This window comes from Oryzias latipes, chromosome 13 (assembly GCF_002234675.1).
Source record: "Oryzias latipes chromosome 13, ASM223467v1".
NCBI lineage: Eukaryota > Metazoa > Chordata > Actinopteri > Beloniformes > Adrianichthyidae > Oryzias > Oryzias latipes.
The window spans coordinates 13,819,622-13,837,919 of NC_019871.2; the positions used below are offsets into that span (position 1 = coordinate 13,819,622).

General features: G+C 43.4%; 2 protein-coding genes across 5 annotated transcripts in view; both read right to left on the reverse strand.

Moving 5' to 3' along the window:
• Positions 1-34: 34 nt before the first annotated feature.
• Positions 35-7,674, reverse strand: LOC110016214 (protein CASP-like). The gene is made up of 8 exons (XM_020708242.2): positions 3,081-7,674; positions 2,345-2,460; positions 2,124-2,240; positions 1,924-2,007; positions 1,166-1,222; positions 1,014-1,094; positions 874-938; positions 35-789 (listed from the first exon to the last, which is right to left on the reverse strand). The coding sequence occupies exons 1-8, from the start codon at positions 3,316-3,318 to the stop codon at positions 741-743; spliced, it is 807 nt and encodes a 268-aa protein (XP_020563901.1). The 5' UTR covers positions 3,319-7,674; the 3' UTR covers positions 35-740.
• The window catches only part of cux1 (cut like homeobox 1), a 54,971-nt gene continuing 41,525 nt past the window's right edge, over positions 4,853-18,298 (reverse strand). For 2 of the 4 annotated variants that reach the window (XM_011482511.3, XM_011482510.3), the window contains exons 13-23: positions 17,907-17,949; positions 17,639-17,735; positions 15,362-16,162; positions 14,510-14,593; positions 13,904-14,005; positions 12,936-13,483; positions 12,699-12,840; positions 11,818-12,105; positions 11,532-11,720; positions 9,438-9,702; positions 4,853-9,007 (exon numbers count right to left, since the gene is read on the reverse strand). In XM_011482511.3, coding sequence (XP_011480813.1) covers positions 8,503-9,007; positions 9,438-9,702; positions 11,532-11,720; positions 11,818-12,105; positions 12,699-12,840; positions 12,936-13,483; positions 13,904-14,005; positions 14,510-14,593; positions 15,362-16,162; positions 17,639-17,735; positions 17,907-17,949 — 3,064 coding nt within the window. In that variant the 3' untranslated portion in view covers positions 4,853-8,502. The remainder of the gene's footprint in view (positions 9,008-9,437; positions 9,703-11,531; positions 11,721-11,817; positions 12,106-12,698; positions 12,841-12,935; positions 13,484-13,903; positions 14,006-14,509; positions 14,594-15,361; positions 16,163-17,638; positions 17,736-17,906; positions 17,950-18,298) is intronic. The other 2 variants (XM_011482509.3, XM_011482512.3) reach the window with 2 other exon arrangements.

Genomic DNA, 18,298 nt, shown 5'->3' on the forward strand with positions numbered 1-18,298 from the left:
TTAGAATGTTGATCGAATGAAGACCCAAGACAGATAACTGCATAGATTTTATTTGAACAGGAAGATGGAAAAAAGGGATAGACAAGCATGCAAGTAGCTGTTGAAAGCTGGGTTTACACTTTAGGTAACCGTCAACATGTCATTAACGTGTAACTAAACAAAGACAGTTGAATAAGATCCACAGCCCGTCACTTATCAATCCTACCATTGATATCAAGAGAAAAAGAAAAGATCAGCATGTTAGCTGTGTATATAAGTGAAAAAAAAACTTTTTTTTTGATCCAACATCCTCTCTTTCATAAATGTATCAACCCTACTAGAGAAAAAAAACAAACAACCCAAAACCCTATCATAATACCGCCACCGTTACCTTCAAAAACTGCATTAATTCCATTATAGTATTTTTATATATTAACCACCAGCCCTCTATCTTTAAAACACCCAACTAATCAAATATATATTTCAATTCTGAAAAAACAAAACTTAAGTACCGAGGTGTACTATGGTAGATTTCTAATTCTTTAAATCAAAATCGTTTTTAAATCATCTCAAACTTCATTTTGGTTCCCCAAAAATTTATAGTAAACGTTAAAACCCATAAAATGTCCCTAAGTCACAGTTTAGAATCCTATACTGCCACCTAGTGGAGATGTTCACTACTACAAAAACAAAGGAGCCAGAAAACCCGGAAAGGTTCCTTCAGAACCTGCATGATTTAAGGCTCTGTGATGCAGGACAGCCTACAGGTTTTGGTCGTTCTCGTGGAAGCGGTGGAGGTGGTCAGAATACCTGAAAGAAAAGGATTTATTTGATTGATGCAATTTCCTATTAAGTTATTATTATTATTTTTTTAACGTTTAGATGCACGCTTACTTTTTAGCACAGAACGCAGTGCAGTCTCTTCCAATACTCTCGCTCCAAGCAGTCTTGTACAGCACCTGGGCATTTTTTTAAAAAGGTGGTTAACACCTGGTTTGACCAAACCTGTGCACTAGAGTGTTTAATTGACCCACCAAGAAGACCAGACAGTGCAGGAACAAGGTGTAGAAGAAAGCAACAGTCCTGGCCATCTTGTTGGAGAGAATCACACGACCCTGCAGACAGAAGTCTCAAAGTTTGAGACACAACAACACATGACAGGAACTGTAAGGAGAGTTAAACTCACCAGGCTGAGAGTTGCTTTATCCCAAGGACTGAGGCTCAGGTATCGGCGCTGGCGCTCCTGGAGACAACACAGAAAAAAATTAGTAAAATGAAAAAAAAAAATGAAAAAATTAAAAATGAATTCTAGTGTCACTTTTTCTGGAATCTTAAAACTACATATAAAAGCAAATCTGCACTTCACATACAAAAAAATATGCCACTTTTTAGTGGCAAAGTACAATTTTTTCTATGACAAAAATCACAGAGAAAACGTAGGGAAAAAAAATACAGTAAAAATAGATACTCTGTTGTCTGTATTAACAATTTACTATCATTTTTATCTTGAATAAAAAAAAGAAACAAAGAAAATGATTGCAGTATTTTAAGTCTGATGATTTTTCATATACCCAGTGGGAAACGTGGTTCTGTTTGGATGAACACAGAACTGATATCCTGGCAACAGTAAAACATTTTTAGACCAATTAGGTGGAATTGAAGAATTTCTCACTGGTTGATAAACTTATACTGCTTTAGATCATCCTTTTTGGGGCAAGTATTTTTCTGCTTCCCTTATAACTGGTATAATTAAAACAGGTTCATGTAGACTTGAATAAAATATGTAAATGATATAAAATCAGATGCTTTAAAATAAGCAATGTTTGTTTAAAAAAACAAAAAAAAAGCTTCTTTTAGATGGGAAACAACAAACACATCAACAAGGACTGAGGTGAGGTAATTTGAGAGCAGAAACGTCATGGATTGTGTGTGTATGTGCTATACCCTCTTGCTGAAGGAGGCAAATGGATCCAGTCTTTCTTCATACTGAGAGGAGTAACGCATCACTGTGTCATCGCTCCCGCCAGCCTAAAACATAACAAAAACACAAAAACTGAGACGTCCTTCCAGCTTTAATCTGATTTTCCAGACAAAAACAAAGAGGAATCCCCACATCTGTATGAAAGTCACAATGAGGGACTCACTTTTCCCGGGTAGCTCTGCAGGAACTTGATTTTCTCGTAGAGCTTGATGTTGTCGGCCCTCAGGCTATCCAGCTCATTCTGCAGGGCCTGCATGGTCTGCTGCAGGGAGCGATTCTCCTGCAGGAGGAGAGGAGTCGCAGGCCAACGAAAGGGGTCAACAGTCACGTGAAGCAAAGACAGGTCGTCTGCGGCGGTTATTCACGAGGGTGTGAGAAACTCACAGCTTCCAGCTCCTGGTTACGGGAGCGGAACCGCTCCCTTTGGCTGGAGATGATGGCGAGCAGGGAGTCCATCTGACCCTGAGGAAGCTCCGTGTTGAGACTCACGCCTGAACCTGCTGACAACACACAGAGGAGTTGTTACACGCCACGACTCAAGTGAAGACATCAAAGACTTCCAGGCACACTTTATCTGATTATCCTGAATGAAAATGGAAACAACGCCGTTTAATTGCAGCATTTACTTCAAAGGGAAAATTTTTTGAATTGAGCGTGGAGATGAAACGAAAAACTTTCAACAAAACGATGCACCTTTTCATTAAGTGCATTCTGCCTTTCTAGTAGGAAAAAAACTGTAAATCTTAAGATCTGCAGGGAGGAAGTTTTCCATCAGCATCAAAGCTGCACATAAAATCAGTTTAAAACATTTTGTAGCTTCATATAGAAAAAAATAAAAACTATCAGCTTTCCAGTCCAACCTCATTCATAGTTGTAGCTATAGTCAGTTTTGTTGAAACATCCTGGATTCTGCCCAAGACGAACTCATTTACAGACCAATCAATTTGTCTCATCTCCTGAATTATTATCCTTCCAGTTCCCAGGAAGTTTTTTTCTACGATGATAAAATTGAAATCAAATGATCTTGATATGGTTAACGAGTAAACAAAGCCTTTTCTTTGCTTGAATATCCTCAACTTTTACTTTTTGCTCCAAACTTTGGATAAATCAAAGATTTTACCAGCAAACGACGCAGAGGCCTCCTTAATGGGATCCGGGATGTCCCTCATGTTGCTGATCTCCGATCCGTCCGCTTGGGGACGAGGCAGGGAGGACATGGCCTGGATGGTGCCCAGGTCATGCTCCAGCTTCACTATGAGCTCCTTTTGCTCCGAGCTGGTCCGCACCGCAGCAGAGAACTCTCCCTGCAGCTCAGAGTAACGTCCTGTCAGGAGCAGAGAATGTCGAGCGTTATTCATTCATTTTGTTCAGATAATCAGTAATCCTTCGGAAAACTCACCTGAAAAAGATGAAAAGAGCTGAAAAGGAAAAAAAAACGACTGCTTTTTTGTTTCTAGTTTCCAACCAAATGTCTCTTTTTCTCTGAGAATACTTTTGTTTTTCAAACCCCCAAATATTTTCCAACAGAAAAGAAGCACACAACAGAACTCTGTTAGTATTTGTATAAAAGAGATTTACTTCAATTATCACACCTAGGGTGCAAGTGAATAATAATGATGAATCAAATGTCAATCATAACAAATACATTGTGAACGTTTCATACAGTGATATTGCTTTTCAATGTTGCAGAAGGGACTGTTTTACAGTGCTGAGAACAAACAACATGATGCGCTTAGTAAATAGAAAGATAAAAGAAACAATGATACATGAAAAAAACAGAAAACAAAGGGAGACCCCACAGGAGGAAAAAAAGAGCATCTCATGAGTGACAGAAGTGCTGAGGAAACAACTTTCAAAGGAAAAAAACACACACATCCCTTTACAGTCATGCAGCCTTTTGTACTACAACAAACACATACTCGCGCACACACACACACACACACACAAAAATTAAGATGAGGAAAATTATTACTTCAACGTTGTTGATGGATAAGTTGGAGAAAATCCTCTAAAAACTTGCTGAAGCCTCAACAAGCATCTTAAAGCTTTCCAAAAGAGGAGGAGGAAGAAGAGAAGGGGTGGAAGGGTGAGGGGGGTGGGTGAAGATCTCCCCAGGTCATTTGGTCATCAGACTACACTGTGGTTGAAGCTATGGGTCAAATGAAGCAACGACGCTAGGTAGCAATACACAAAAACTTCTGTCGGCGACCTTTCAACAGAAGTGGAAAAAAACAAACCAATGTCACTTTTTGGCTTTTGCGTCTTTTCTTTAAGTCGTGCGAGACTCGACCTCGTGTTTATCGTCTCAACGTCGGTCTCGGAGTAAAAATAAGCAAACAAAGAAATGGCCTAAGACTTCCAAATTAGCCGGCGCCATTGCGAGTGAAAGGAAAACGCACGCGAGTGGAAGGGATGGGGGGGTTTAAAGATGAGTGTCTTGTGCTGTATAATGTGAACATGTATAACTGAGTGTGCTATGCATACAGCACCACTGATTCAGAAAGTGTTTCCTTACAAAACCCACTTCATAAGATATATTCTAAAAGTATTACAAAAACATCTGAGGTTTGTCTTTTTTTCTTTTTTTTTTCCTGAATGTGACCAGTGCTGCTTTTCCGGCTTCCATCACAACGAACGTGTCAAAATGAAGAACCACTACTTCAACAGATCATACAGTAAAGCTTTACGACTTCAGAAAACATGATAAGATATACAGCATTTGTTACACCTTTACAATGTTATTCAACAGTGTATAGAATCATCTGATTTAAATTTGTAGAAAAATATCTGTGGATCATGGAAAAGTCCTGAATCGTCCCTTCTCTTCTCCTGCCTTCAGACAAAAAGCACACTGTGACAATAGTGAATCAATCAGCTACTCGATTGACTGTATTTACACATCTCTCTTTTTTTTTTTTTCCAAATAAGCATTAGAATTGGCACACTTCATTATCAATACCTGTAGTGCCGCAATTCATGTCACAGCAAACCTGACACAAACAGAAAAATACAAAATGCCCCGTGAATAAATTCAGTGTTATTACAGTGTATGCTGATTCTACATGCTTCCTCCTTCATTCAAAGCTCTGGCCTTTCGCTGATGGTTCGTTTGAGTACAACATAAGAAAAAACTTGAGGGGGGGGGGATTATACAAACATAGACAATAGTTTGAAATGATACCCGGACTCCAAAAATGACTGCAGCTCAGTCGTAAAAACCTTTTCTTTCCTCCCGTTACTAGCAAATACACACAAGCTTCCACAGAGAACGCGTTGAGTACCAACATGAAGACCACCAGAAGAAAACTTTGGACCAGGGTGAGCGATTGATGATATCACTAGCTTGGTGCCCTGCTTGGCAGATAAAGGCACAAATCTGATGATGGTTCAGGTGAGCTGATGGACCCTTGAAATGTTCCAATAATCCGTGTGGTCATCCAGTCCCAGCGGTCCAACAGAGGCCCTTCAGGGAGGACAGACGTCTCACATCTGCTCTCCCGGAGAGGAGCCCACGTTGGAAAAGTTTTACAATTATCAGATTATTATTAGAAAATCCAATTCTGATCAATGGATTTAATTGAAGAACAGCTATGGCTGATGGTTGTAATCTGTACTATACAAGAGAAGTTTGATAAGAATAAAGTCTATGACGAGATGAGAATGGGTCCAGCCAAATTACGTCTCCATTTTTAGTGTCAATGTGAGTCTGTGCTTGGTTCTCAACCACACATTTTTTTTTCTTTTTTCTTAAAAGGCATAAATGTCCCAGACTTCTGGGATTTCCGTTGTAGTGTTTGCAGACCCTGTCCAAGGTTTCAGTCATAAAAAGATCTCGCTAAGTGCTTTGTTACGAACTGCAATAGAAATTCTGCATAATCATAGGCTGGCTATCTCTGCTCATTGTGGCGCAGCACTCCTGCTAGCTGGTACAATTCTCTAATCTCAATTTGGCAGATATGACCTCTTTTCAACACAAGTTCTCAAGTGAGGTAATTCCACTTGACCAATTTGATAAAAAGTACAAACTTGGAGCAGTTATTATTACATTGGCGTGATTAATAAGATGGGCGACATTTGGCTGCATGCCTTGCCAAGCGTTAGTGTTGGGCTTGCCCAAGGGGGGGGTTAATATATAAAAAGGATCAGAAAACAGGAGAAAAAACAGAAGGATTAGGCTATTTGATATCTACTGATCTTGATATGTCCTTTGATTCTCTAGCTAGCATTTGAAGAGTATAACAGTTGTGGTAAGAGCTTTCTGCTTATGGGAGCATGAACCGTAGCAAAACACGTTTTCAAAGCTACTGAAATGACACTAAACTTTAGGTTTCATGAATATACAAACAAACGAGAACTAGTACATCTTTGTAAATATTAACCAATACTGCCGGCAGTCTATACGCTAATAAAAATGTTACTTGCCCTCAGGAACAGTATAATCCCTTAAAAAATTGACAACTTGTATGATAAGACATTAAATGAAAAAAAAATACAGCACCTATAAATAAGCAGAATAAAAACCAAACTATAAATGCAAAATAGCAATAAAACCAAGCTACAGTAAATCATAATACACTACTTTGTGAGAAGATTAATGTAATGGTAACGCATCAAACAGCTTAAAGAAGGGTGTCAGTTGTGCACTAGTAGTGTGTGCAAGTAGATACGAAATATGACCCCCACGCATTGGATTACACGAAACGCTCCTCAATCTCACACACGCATGTGTCAACAGGCATGCGTGGATCCGCGCAAACACGCACAAAAGGGGAGGCAGTGGGCTGACAGGCACTGAGGGCTTGTGTGGGACAGGGAGGAGGTGATATGCCTTATAATTTTGTAGTGTATACAGTAGAATTTAATGCAAAAAAGACTTACATCCCTGGATACAGGAGAGACTGGAGGAGAGTGGCAACTACTCACACCAGGGTCAGGGGGAACTCACTTCGACAGCAACCAGCAGAAAGTACACAAGTTCAGCAAGTTTGCTTGCTTAAACCCTTTTTTCAGTCAATAAAATTATTATTTTTTTTATACTTTTTTTTTCTCTTTTAAATTCAACTGAGTGAATTGACCTTAACCCTGACTTACATGCAGGCAAGCAAAAATGCACACAAGAAGACAAGTATTCACACACACTCACACACTCTTCCTGATTTGGCCTATAAAAGATGAGTTTGTGAACAGAAACTGTTTTTTTTCTCCATTTTTCCAGAGGTGCAGACACAGACGCCAGCAGGTCCAGTGCTGGATTCAGATGTGCACCGCCTGAATCGACAAAAGAAATGTTAGACAGCTACAGTACTGCTGGAATTTCTTTGTACTGTATTTTGAGAAAAAAAATAAAAAATTCCCAACAATTTAACGTTTTCTGTTCTTAGTTTGTACGGATTAAAATGCTTTCCAAAAATTAAAATAAAATAAAAAAAAATCACTATTTTGTTCTCTTTAGAGTCAATAGACTGTGCAATCTCTTATTGGCAACCAGATAGCAGTATCAGAAACAGATCATCCTTCATCCTAAAAAGAAAGGTCTAAGGAGGCAAAAAAAAGAGGGTTCCTTCCTTCCTCTTCAGGTGAGTACGTGTGTTTGTGATGAACCTCAGATCCTTCTGGCCATCCCATGGCCGTCAGCAGGATAGGCGACGCAACAGGTCTAAGTTCATCAGTCAGTAACCCCCGGCAGCTCAGCCAGCAGGCTTTGAGTGTAGGAGTGACTTAAAAAAAAAAAAACCACAAAAATAAATGCTGCCATTGAGAAGAGAGCGCGCACACACCCACACACACACACACGCATTCTCTGAGTGTGTATGCATGCAAACGCATACACACAAACAGGTGCACACTGACACAACCCCCCCCCCCCCCCCAACACACAAAACACACACGCAGTGAGTGAAAAAGGCAAAGGGTTTGTAACAGTCACTCTACAGTGTGAAAAATGAGGCATCTCACTGAGTGAGGGGAGGTTTGTGGACACTTGGGAAGTGACAAGAAGAGCGGAAAAAGAATCTCCTTTAACAAAGTGAGAGTTCTTGTAAGAGAGTTCCTGTCTCTATCTATCATCTATCAGTGTCTATCACTGTGACAGCTGCTGTGTCAGGCCTTGCCTGTGTCACTGAGTACAGGTTTCAACCCCAGCTGTGGGTCAGACCCCAGCTCAGGACGAATCAGTCTGGTGCACCAGTGGCTGGTGATAGGGGGGGAGGTACAGCAGGGCCAGAGGCCAGCAGGACGGCTAAGTGCTTTTCTCAGTACAAAAACAAATATCAGTTAAAAAAAAAAAAAAAGAGAGGAGAGACACTTAAGTTATCTTATTTTGTTCTTCTATGTATTCAGTAAATCTTCTTTTAAGGGCTTTTTTTCCCCCCTGACCACTCTTTGTTTCTTTCCTCTTTTTTGGAAAGCTTCTACGTAATAAAAATGGCTGCTGAGCTTGACTTTGGCTGTGTCCAACCTCCAACTGGAACAGAGCAGGAGGGGTCCAAGGTTAGAGGTTGTGAGGTTAGGAGACAACGGGGATGAAGGACAGTCAGGGGGAGCTAGAACTCCCACTCTGAAGGATCCTCTTTGCTTGCAGCCTTCTCCAGCCTGTGGATGATATTATTGAGATTGGCTGCTTTCTTCTTGCGCAGATTGTTGTCCCTGGGGTTTCTGGCGGGGCCAGAGGCTGGGAGAATTGTACTAGAGGCAGAGCCACCGGAGGACGCGTCTGTAAGCCCAAAGAGCCCCAGTCCACTCTGCCCACAGCTGGAGCCTGGCCCGGCTAAGCCTGAGGTGGTGCAGTCTAACTGGGCAGGGGAATTATTAGAGCCCCCTGCCTCAGACTCTGCCTCCATGTCGTGGTCCTTGCATCCTCTGGGGTCCTCCATGCCGATGCCTAGTCCGTGGCGAGTCTCCGCTGTGCCCTCAGACTCTGTGCCATCACAGCTATCCCCTTCCCCTGATTTGGACCCACGGAGGGAAGGGGAGCCCCCCTCGCTGCCAGTCCCCACTCCTCCGGCTGCCTGGATTTCCTCTATGAAGAGCTCTCTTCTGATGCGTGACCTATTGGATAAACATGAGTTCAGTCTGACTTGTCAAACATGGCCTTCAGTTAATGAAATGTCAGCGTCTTCAGCTTAATTAGATAATCCTAATGAGAACTGCAGTTATTTCTGCTCGCTGTGACTTTTCAAATACAAAAGGAAAAAGATTTCACTCGTGGAAATAAAGGCAGTCAAGTCCAACTTATAAAACATTGATGTTTCATATCAAATCTGCTAAAGTATATTTGGGGTTTTTATTTTGATTTCACTAAAAAAATTCTATATAATTCCAGAGAAAAGCACATGAGACAAACCCTAAACTCTAAAAATGCAACTGATTTTGTGCAGTGTGTGAATGTGTGTGTGACTGTAAAGCCCTTTGGGCCTTGTAGGTAGAAAAGCGCCATATAAGTATACGCCATTTACCCATTTTTGTTTGTAGTACAGACCTGTAATTATGGAACCAGTTGATGACAGTACTGGTCTTCAGGTTGAGCTGGGAGGCCAGCTCCTCTATGGTTTTGGGGGAGGGATAAGGCTTTTGCTGATAAGCCTTTTTCAGGGCCTCCTTCTCTTCAGGGCCCAACACAACCCTGGGCTTCTTCAGCTGCTGTTGCCCGGGACTCTGGGAGCCTTGGACGTAATCGGAGCCGGGCAAACCCCCGTCTACCAAGTGACCATCGCTCAGGGAGCTCAGCCGCCTCTTCATGTAAGCTGTTTAACAACAAAAAACAAAAGGGGAGTTAGCATACATGGCAGATTTAAATAGTAAATCAATGAAACTAGATCAGTCCCTTAATAAATGATATAAAAGCACAAGTTAATATGTAATTTCTTTTTTTTGTTGTACAATGGTCCCTTGCCATTTGGCATTTTTCGCCATCTGTACTTGTTATTTTTAAACAGCACATTGTGTTTTGCTGTTGACCTTGTCAATTGTGCCATGTCCTCTGTACCGAAGGCGTTCAGCTTGCTATATATGCAAAAATCTTTGATTGCGATCAGATCTTTGGTTTCCCTCTATGACATTAGACTTATTTTTCTACATAGGCGGGAACTTTGAGAGTTCAAACAAGAGGGACAAGCGGGAAAATGCTCACGTCTGTCTGAGACAACTGTATGAAGTGTGTAGTGAGTTCGGAGCGTGAAATTCTACTTCACGGATTTCACCCATCGCAGGTTTTTTCGGGAACGCAACTCCTGAAATTAACGAGGAAGCTGGGCATTCATTGTAAAATGAAATGGCCACAATCGGAGAGCAGCAATGAGGCAAATGATGATTGCTGGACAGCAAAGTCAATTAAAAAAAAAGACCTAATAAGTAAAGAATTAAATTTTGTACTTCTGGAAAAAAAAGAGCGATTGAAATGTAAGAAGCAGTGACAGAAATTGAATGAAAACATGCCATCTTACCATAAAAACATAGATAACTAGCTATGCAAGCCATTAGGTGGTGCTATTGTCTCTCTAAAGGCTCTTCAAAGGAACCACTTCCATTTTAAAGCAATAGAGCCTTTACCATTTATGCTAGACACCGGCAGCTACATAAAAAAAACAGCGGATCGTGGCAGCTTTGCATTGACTTGACATTTTCTCCAACCCCAATACACGCTGCCAGACATATTAGTATTGCGAGAGGAAAACCCCTCAAAGCAAGGTTAGACCACTTTGAAAGTTGGACGCTGCCCGGCAGGTTTGTACCACAAGAGTGAGAGGTCAAATGTGGCCATTCTGGTTGAGCGGAAGCCCATGCGCTTCCTCTGGGTTCTGCTGATGGCCAAGAGCGGCGTCAACTCTACTATTTAAGCATTGTGGTCAATACGCTAAAATAGAGCTGAACACAAAAAACGATAGCATGGACTTGGGGTTCTTTTTACTCTTTAGGTTTGTGTATAGTACAGGGGAAAGTGATCCGCGGTTGCTGTGTGCACCGGTGGACTCTGACACGCGTCTTCAGAGAGACTGCTTCAAGTGGGCAGTTAGGGGTCACTGGGAGGCAGCTGGACGAGTGAAACCTTTTGGCTTTGTTGATTCTTTAACAAATCTTGCAACCAAGGCAGACAACAGAATGATGGGGGGTGAGGGAGTGGGCAACGGGCTAACGGATGATAAAAACGCGAGCGTATAGACACTGATGATTATTATGATGACGACGATGATGAAGAAGAGTGCTGATGACTGAGTAAGCAGGCCCCTGGCAGTCCCTGAGCTGTCACATTGAATACAGTATGTGATGTCTGCAGTCCTGATCGGTACTGACATCACACCAAGATGACTGCAATCTGCACAACATGCTCTGCTGTCCTACACAAAAGATACCGTGCGTGCAGATGTGCACGTGTAATTCAAAGCCCGCCGCTTGGGGTTGTTCTTTGTCATGTGAATTCATTTATAGAATAAGTAAATACTGCTGGAGATAAAGATTGCTTTTTGGGGATTTAGGTAATTTGGTTTGACATCACTCAGAAGCCAGTGGAATGTTTTTCTGTGTGCAGCAGTTTCTCAGTTTTCTTCTTATTTTCTTTTTTTTTTAATGTGCACACCTTTTTTCTCCAGGCGTTTCATGTCCATGAGCTTCTCCACACTGTGTGGATCCTGGAGCCAGAGCTGCATGCGGACAAAGGGCTCCCTGCCCTTCAGGCTCAGCTTGTGCCAGGGTTTGGGCCTGGCCAGCAGGTCTGAGACAGAACCCTGAGTCAGACCCAGGATAGTCTCCCCAAACAGACGTTGGCCTGGTTAGGCAAAGAAAAGAGGGAAAGACACACCGATACATCAATGTCTTCAGTGAAGAGAAGATGGATTTGATCTGAGAAATTGTACTTTTCTCACCAAGGTTATTGTCGGTTAACACCTCCTTAACCTTCTTGGTGATAGCATAAGTGTCGAGTTCAGGAGACATTGCAACCATCTCCTGAATGCTGAGACCCGAGTGACCTGGTACGGGCAGTGGGGTGCCCGGCTGAGACTCCCCACCTGAGGGGTCATCCGATGGAGGTTTGAGGGAGGACTGTGAGATGAGGGGATCCCCCGTGAGGCCGTTGACAGACTCTTCAGCCGAACTGAGAGGGGACTCGGGGGCCGGGCTGCAGCTCGCTGATGTCTTCGGTGTACTCTCTGCTGGAGCCGAACAGACACAGTGACAAAAATCGTACAGGTTAGCTGACATGTTGCATTAGGAGAGGGAAAAAAACTGTTTGATCACAAAATCACCAGGAATTTCAGTCAAATGACATCAACAAAATCCTTCCTGCTATACAAACAGCAAAAGGTGCTTAAGTTTTCAATTGAAGCTTTTTTTTTAACTTCATTTTTCCCCTCTGTGTCTGAGTGGAGCTGCGATGCAGCTCAGCAGGCTGGAAGAGAGCAGTCGTGAAGAGCTGTCAGTGTACATTAGCTGCTGTTTACACCCCCAGAGAGAAAACGAGAGACACACAAGCGCACACACACACATACTGAGCTGCCATCTGGCGCTGCGACACTAACTTGTCTATGACATGACAAACCAGCAGCTTGTTGGCTGACACTGCCACAGCACTGGAGATGGGGGGGATGGGGGGGATGCTAGGAGGGTGGGAGGCAGTGAGTGACACACTGATAGCAACGACTAGCCCTAATCAGCGTTTCAGTGGGAGGCTGTGGCCAAGGTTGGCGTGGTTTGTGGATCTGGATTTTGTGCTGGTGAGTGAGTGTTGGTGTGTTTCCCTCCTTACCTTGGTTCTGAGCTTGCTGGATGTGTGCGTTTTGTCCCTGGTCGCCATTGAGCCATGGCTGCATGCGAAGATATGGCTCTCTGTTCCTCTGGTTTAACTTGTTCCACGGTTTGTGCCGAGAAACGCCGTCACCCAATATTCCCTGAACACAAAAGAAGAATGAATCGGGAAGGTGAACTCCTCAGAACATTAACGCCCTGGAAGGGGAAGACAGTGGGATTTGCCCACACCCCTTACCTCTTTGGAGTCCTCCTGGTTGTGGTTCTCTTCTCCTGCCTGGTTCGATATGCTCCTTCTGGAATCTGTGTGCATGTTGCTCCACCACTGCTCTCTCCAGTAACCCACTCCTCCAGCATTCCCGGAGCGGGCCGAACCCTCGGAGGTCCGACCCACCCTGAGGGCGCCGTCGGCAGACATGTCGATTCCTGAAGAAGATCGGCTTTCCCTCTTCACACCAGAGCTGAAGTCCAGGATTGGAGATGGGGACGATGGGGATGACAACAGTGCACTGGCTGGCTTCTTGAGTGACAGAACTAGGGGGTTGTAGGGGGGTAGGGGGGCAGTGAGTGTGGAGCTCAGGAGGTCTCTCTGAGATAGTGATGATGAGGAGGAAGATGAGGCTTTGAGGATGGGCTCGAGTGCAGCCTGTTGAGCCTCCATCTCTCTGCGTGCTTGCTCTAAGATGGAGCGGATCGCTTCGTCCGACCCACTGCTCCCTCCGCTCCCTGCTCCACCTCCACCCCCTCCTTTCAATCCTGCATATGACGGCTGCGCGTGAGACAAATCTGTTGGGGGGGAGAATCAAAGGGTCAAAATTAAAGAACTGATGTAACCATCCTGACGCTACATACTCATACTCATGTGTGGCACGCTCAAGAACATGCTAAACTTGTATAATACAGTGTTGTACTGGACTGTCGCCACCCGATACTAGAGCATGTTCGCTTTCCAATACAGTTGTATTTGTCAATTGGTCAAAGTTCAACTGGTATAACGTTTCTCGCGCTTTTAATGACAGCGTGTTTTGTACATAGAGCCTAAAATCAGACTTAAGAACTTGAGCAGCAACGAGTGGAAGCGAGGGTTTTAAACCCTCGAGGCCAAAACGAGTTTTCATTGAAAGTGATGGCTTGAACGCACGTTTCCGAGCCCGGTGGGAACATAGCATTAGATTCCCTTTGCAGATGGGAAAAGCTGCAACTCACCAACTTTCTGCACTTGCAGCTCTCTTTTAGCCTGCTCCAGGATGGACTTGATGGCTTCATCTGAACCTGCTTCTGGGGTGCGGACACGAGCAGTGATGTTCCCTGAGAGCAGAGGAGGAGGAGATGAAAACATTATGGCTAAAGAGAACAAGTGACCAAGAGAAAATACAAGGATTAATAATGCAACCAAGGAAAAAAAAAAAAAACATTTTCAAAGGCACAAAGAGCAACATTTCCACCAATGTGCGATTGAGCAAAGATGTTGGATGGATAGTCCTAATGTATCTGGACCCTTCAGAGGGCACACATGCACACGTGCTGCAGAGATCGTCGAGGAAAGACTCCACACAGAAATAACAACTACCAATAAAATCCCTAAATACACATGCTGGCTTTCCGTGTGACGCAAGTCACTAGAAGTGTGCGGTTACTTTCAAAGCCCATTTATATCTGTTTGCCTACCCACAATTAATAAATGGCAACAAGGGAGCACACACACACACACACACACACACACACACACACAGCATGGATACACTTCACCCCATCACAAACATGCCACACAAACAGAACGTGCTAGAATCGCTGCATGTGAAGGGGACAGACCTGTGTGTGAAGCTGTATCGGAGAGGGTTCTCCGCTTCGGAACATCCTGAAACACTCGGCTAAGCTGGGGCTGGCCTGAGCCCTCTGTTAAAAACAATATACCACACACTATGTTACAGCACTTGTGTGTTTTCTGGTTTTTCTTTTTTTTTTGTTCCCTCCTCCTTTTACAGCTAGACTATATGGTGCCTTACAGTGCTTTGCAAATACAAGGAGTGTTTGTTCCACCCAATGCACATTATATGGTACCATAAATGCATTGATCTTAACCATCTGCAGCCCCAGTGGGAGCCAAACTTCTATTCTGGCGGCAATTTAAAAAGCCCTGCTGAAACTGACAACTGTGGGATTCATAATTTAACAGCATGTTTAAAACATAGGCATCCCAAGCGCAGCCTTTGCTTAACGTAGACCATCTATGACTCATTGGCTTTTTTTTTTTTTTTCCTTCAACTGCTGAGGCCACCTTCAATCAAAATGTCCTGATGCGTTAAGAAAAGCATGCCCAGGCTAATCGAATCTACCCGCAGTTAACAGTACCCCTGCCTTCCTGCTGGTTCCAAAGGATCAATAGTATTGACGTGTGAAAGGTTTCTGTATTGACCACGATGGCTAGGAGAGGCTCTTGGGATGAGTGCGTGCTAGGAACTCATTCAAAACACACAGGTGTGGCACAGAATGAGAGTTAAAGAGAGAGAAAGGAAAATAAAAAGCTAGTCCATATTGACAAGCTAATCAATGATTCTGTACAGGGCTGATTGCTACCACACTCACTCTCACACACACACAAGACAAGCACACAAACACAGGCTCCTCTACACCCCCACACACATTAAATATACACAAACTAACCTCTTTGCCGTCCCTGGATGCTGCGCAGGGCGAGGATGTTCTGCTCATCGGCGAGGAACTGCCTCATCTTATGAAAGGGCTCCTTCCCTCGGATGGTTAGCTTGTTCCACGGCTTTGGTCTGGCCAGGATTTCACTGACTGAACCCTGGGACAGTCCCAGCACGTAGTGGCCAAACACACGCTGACCTATGTTGTGCTTGATCAGCTGCTCTTTCACCTGCCGTGCAATTTCTGCTGTGTCCATGTCCTCCCCATCCAGAAGGCTGCCGGTGGTGGCGTCAGAGTGGCTGGGCGATGGCGAGGGGGCACTGCCCACTGTGCTGCTCCCATTGACGGGAGCCATGTCCGGACTGGCTGGAGGTGGCTGGGGGCTGCTGGCTGCCAGTGGGATAGCAGCAGACCCTGAGCCGGGGGTGGAGGTAGGGATGGAGCTCAAGGTTGGAGTGAATGGGGTGAACAGTAGCGCCCCACTGTGGATTCCAGATGACTCCTGCAAGGCTTTTGAGTAGAAGGTTTGGAGCAGCTGTCGCTGAATCAGGGAGTTCAAAGCCATCTTACCACCCACCAGAGGAAACACAGGGGAGTAAATGTCCTGTCCAATGCCTGTGGGAGTAAAGGGGTGTGTTTCGCTGCTGCTGGTTGTGGTGGCAGTGTTGAGGAGGTCCATGGGAGCACGAGACATAGGCAGCTGAGAGGAGGAAGGGAGAGAGGGGAGAGGAGGAGGAGACGAGGAAGAGGGATCGCTGCCCAAAGTCTCCTCCTTTGCTGCAGACTCTTCTGTCCCTTTTCGTCCGGCTGACCCTACAAGAAAGGGCACACACAATGCATTATGGGGGAGCCAACAAAAAAGGGGTTCCAAAACAAGAAAGGAACAAAGTCGCTTTAAAGTTGTCTTAGTCAAATCTTCCAAATTTGTCAGCGTTGTTTTCCTTTTTTGCCAACCCCCCCAGACAAAAGTGCCCATGCATTTGTGATTGCAACCTTTCTTGTAAGCCACAGCCTGGAAGAAAACAAGAGGACAAACAAAACAGTTGTCACCATGCCACTCGGGCAGATTAGCCTGGCCCATGACTCAGTCCGTCTCTCTGGGGCAGCATAAAGGTAACCGAGCAGCGTAAAAGACGTCCTTTCGAAAAACAATGCATCATCGGCGTCTTCTTCAAGCGGTTGCAGCCCTGTCTTGCATATTTTTCTCGGTGCTGCATCAGTCTTTAGTAAAAGTACATCCAGGTTTACAAAATGTCAAAATAAATACAGCTGGAATAAAAGTTTCAAACAACAATTGCATGGGTGGATACACAACTGAATCACGTTTTCTGATAAAAGACTTTTGCTCCCATCTCTGGGATGTTGCTCAGCTAAAATGCTCACATTCCAACGTATAAAAGACATAAAAACATTCTTCCAAAGTTGAATAACTACTAGAATAAATCTTTAGAAGCGCTTTGGGAGAACTCTTCTCATGCATAACCACAGAAACTTAACATGATTGAATAAGACAGTAAGCTTCCCTTACTGAGAATGTTAATCAATTCAAAGCTATTCAACTATTCAAGCCTAAAGCAATGACATTTCAAACCCATAAACAGTGGTGCAGAGGGCAACAGTCCCGATGTAGGGGGATTAGTACAGTGTTCTCCTTATTGTGAAATGCATTTATTTAATGTTCAGATCACCCGATTGTTGAGGTATTTACCAGAAACAAGATGGTATATTTTATTTGTTTTATGTTAGGTTTTTTAGATAAGAGTTCTGTTGGAAACTTGGAGACAGAGATTTTTCAAATAATAAATAATAGCAACAAAAAAACACACCCACATTTTTTAAGTATTCTCAGAGAAAAAGAATAACCAGGTTTCTAAAATTCAACCAAATTTCTGTTTCTATCAACATAAGAACTGTACTTCTTTTAGAGTCTTGCTGCACTTGACATAAGTTTTGGAGTTTAAGCTATCTGCATTTTCTCCTCTCTACCAGTTAAACCTTTGCTGAGCAGTCTGTTGCAAAACAAGCACAGAGATGGATCAATCCACCAATGTGCTCTACACTCAAATTGTTAATTTAGAAAAACATTTTGGCGCTGAACTTTTGCCAGCAAAACTCTTTTTCACAAAAACAGAAATTCTTAGCCAGCGTGCACTTTCATGATGCACTTGACCTTATCCTGAGTTTCTGCTTAGCTGTAACCGAGGACAAAACCTTTAGCAGGCAACCTAATGTGGTTTTGCTCCTGCTTTTTACGGACTCCCTCCCATAAAGCTGAACTTTGGGACTCACCGCTCAGCTCCGTGTTGGCGATGCGCAGAGCGGCACTCTCGGACTGAAGAGCGCGGTTCCTCTCCAGCAACAGCACCTCCAGAGGTTTGGAAGAATCCTGGTGCAGCAGAGAGGTGAAACAAGGTCAAAACGGGACTTTTTTCGATAAACATTTCCCATAAATGCCTGTTTAGGTGTTCATATTATTGATTTACCTATACTAATATGTCACTGCCTTATTAATAAGTAACAGTTTAACAGCTGAGTACTCGGTGTGTTTTTCTTTTACCTGCAGAGAGTCAGATGCTCCAAACTCCATCGCCTTAAGGATACTGACAAAAAAAAGGAAAAATAAAAAATCTTATCAGATTCCATCAAACATAAACACACATCTAGTGTAAAACTATCTTCATCGTTTACGTCTTTTTAGGGGCATGAATATTTGTCTCATTGCTACAGACATTTAGCACCACATAGGGAGTTCAAATCAAATCTTCCCTCACTCATCAGATGATTTAGCCCCATTAATTCATGGAAAATTTGAAATGTGCTTTGACAAATGACCATACAGGATTTGTGTGTGTACTCGGGCACTTCATTCCAGCAGTGCTTACTGAACCAGACAGGAGTGTGTGTGCATTATTCATTAGCTATTGTTTAGACTCTATGAGAATCATTGCC

Excerpts from the sequence above, each read along its gene's own strand:
- LOC110016214 (XM_020708242.2), bottom strand. The coding sequence starts at position 3,318 with ATGAATAACGCTCGACATTCTCTGCTCCTGACAGGACGTTACTCTGAG. Across the intron at positions 1,095-1,165 it reads ATAAAGCAACTCTCAGCCTG|GGTCGTGTGATTCTCTCCAA; the intron begins GTGAGTTTAACT and ends TTCTGTCTGCAG. Across the intron at positions 790-873 it reads ACTGCGTTCTGTGCTAAAAA|GTATTCTGACCACCTCCACC; the intron begins GTAAGCGTGCAT and ends CTTTTCTTTCAG.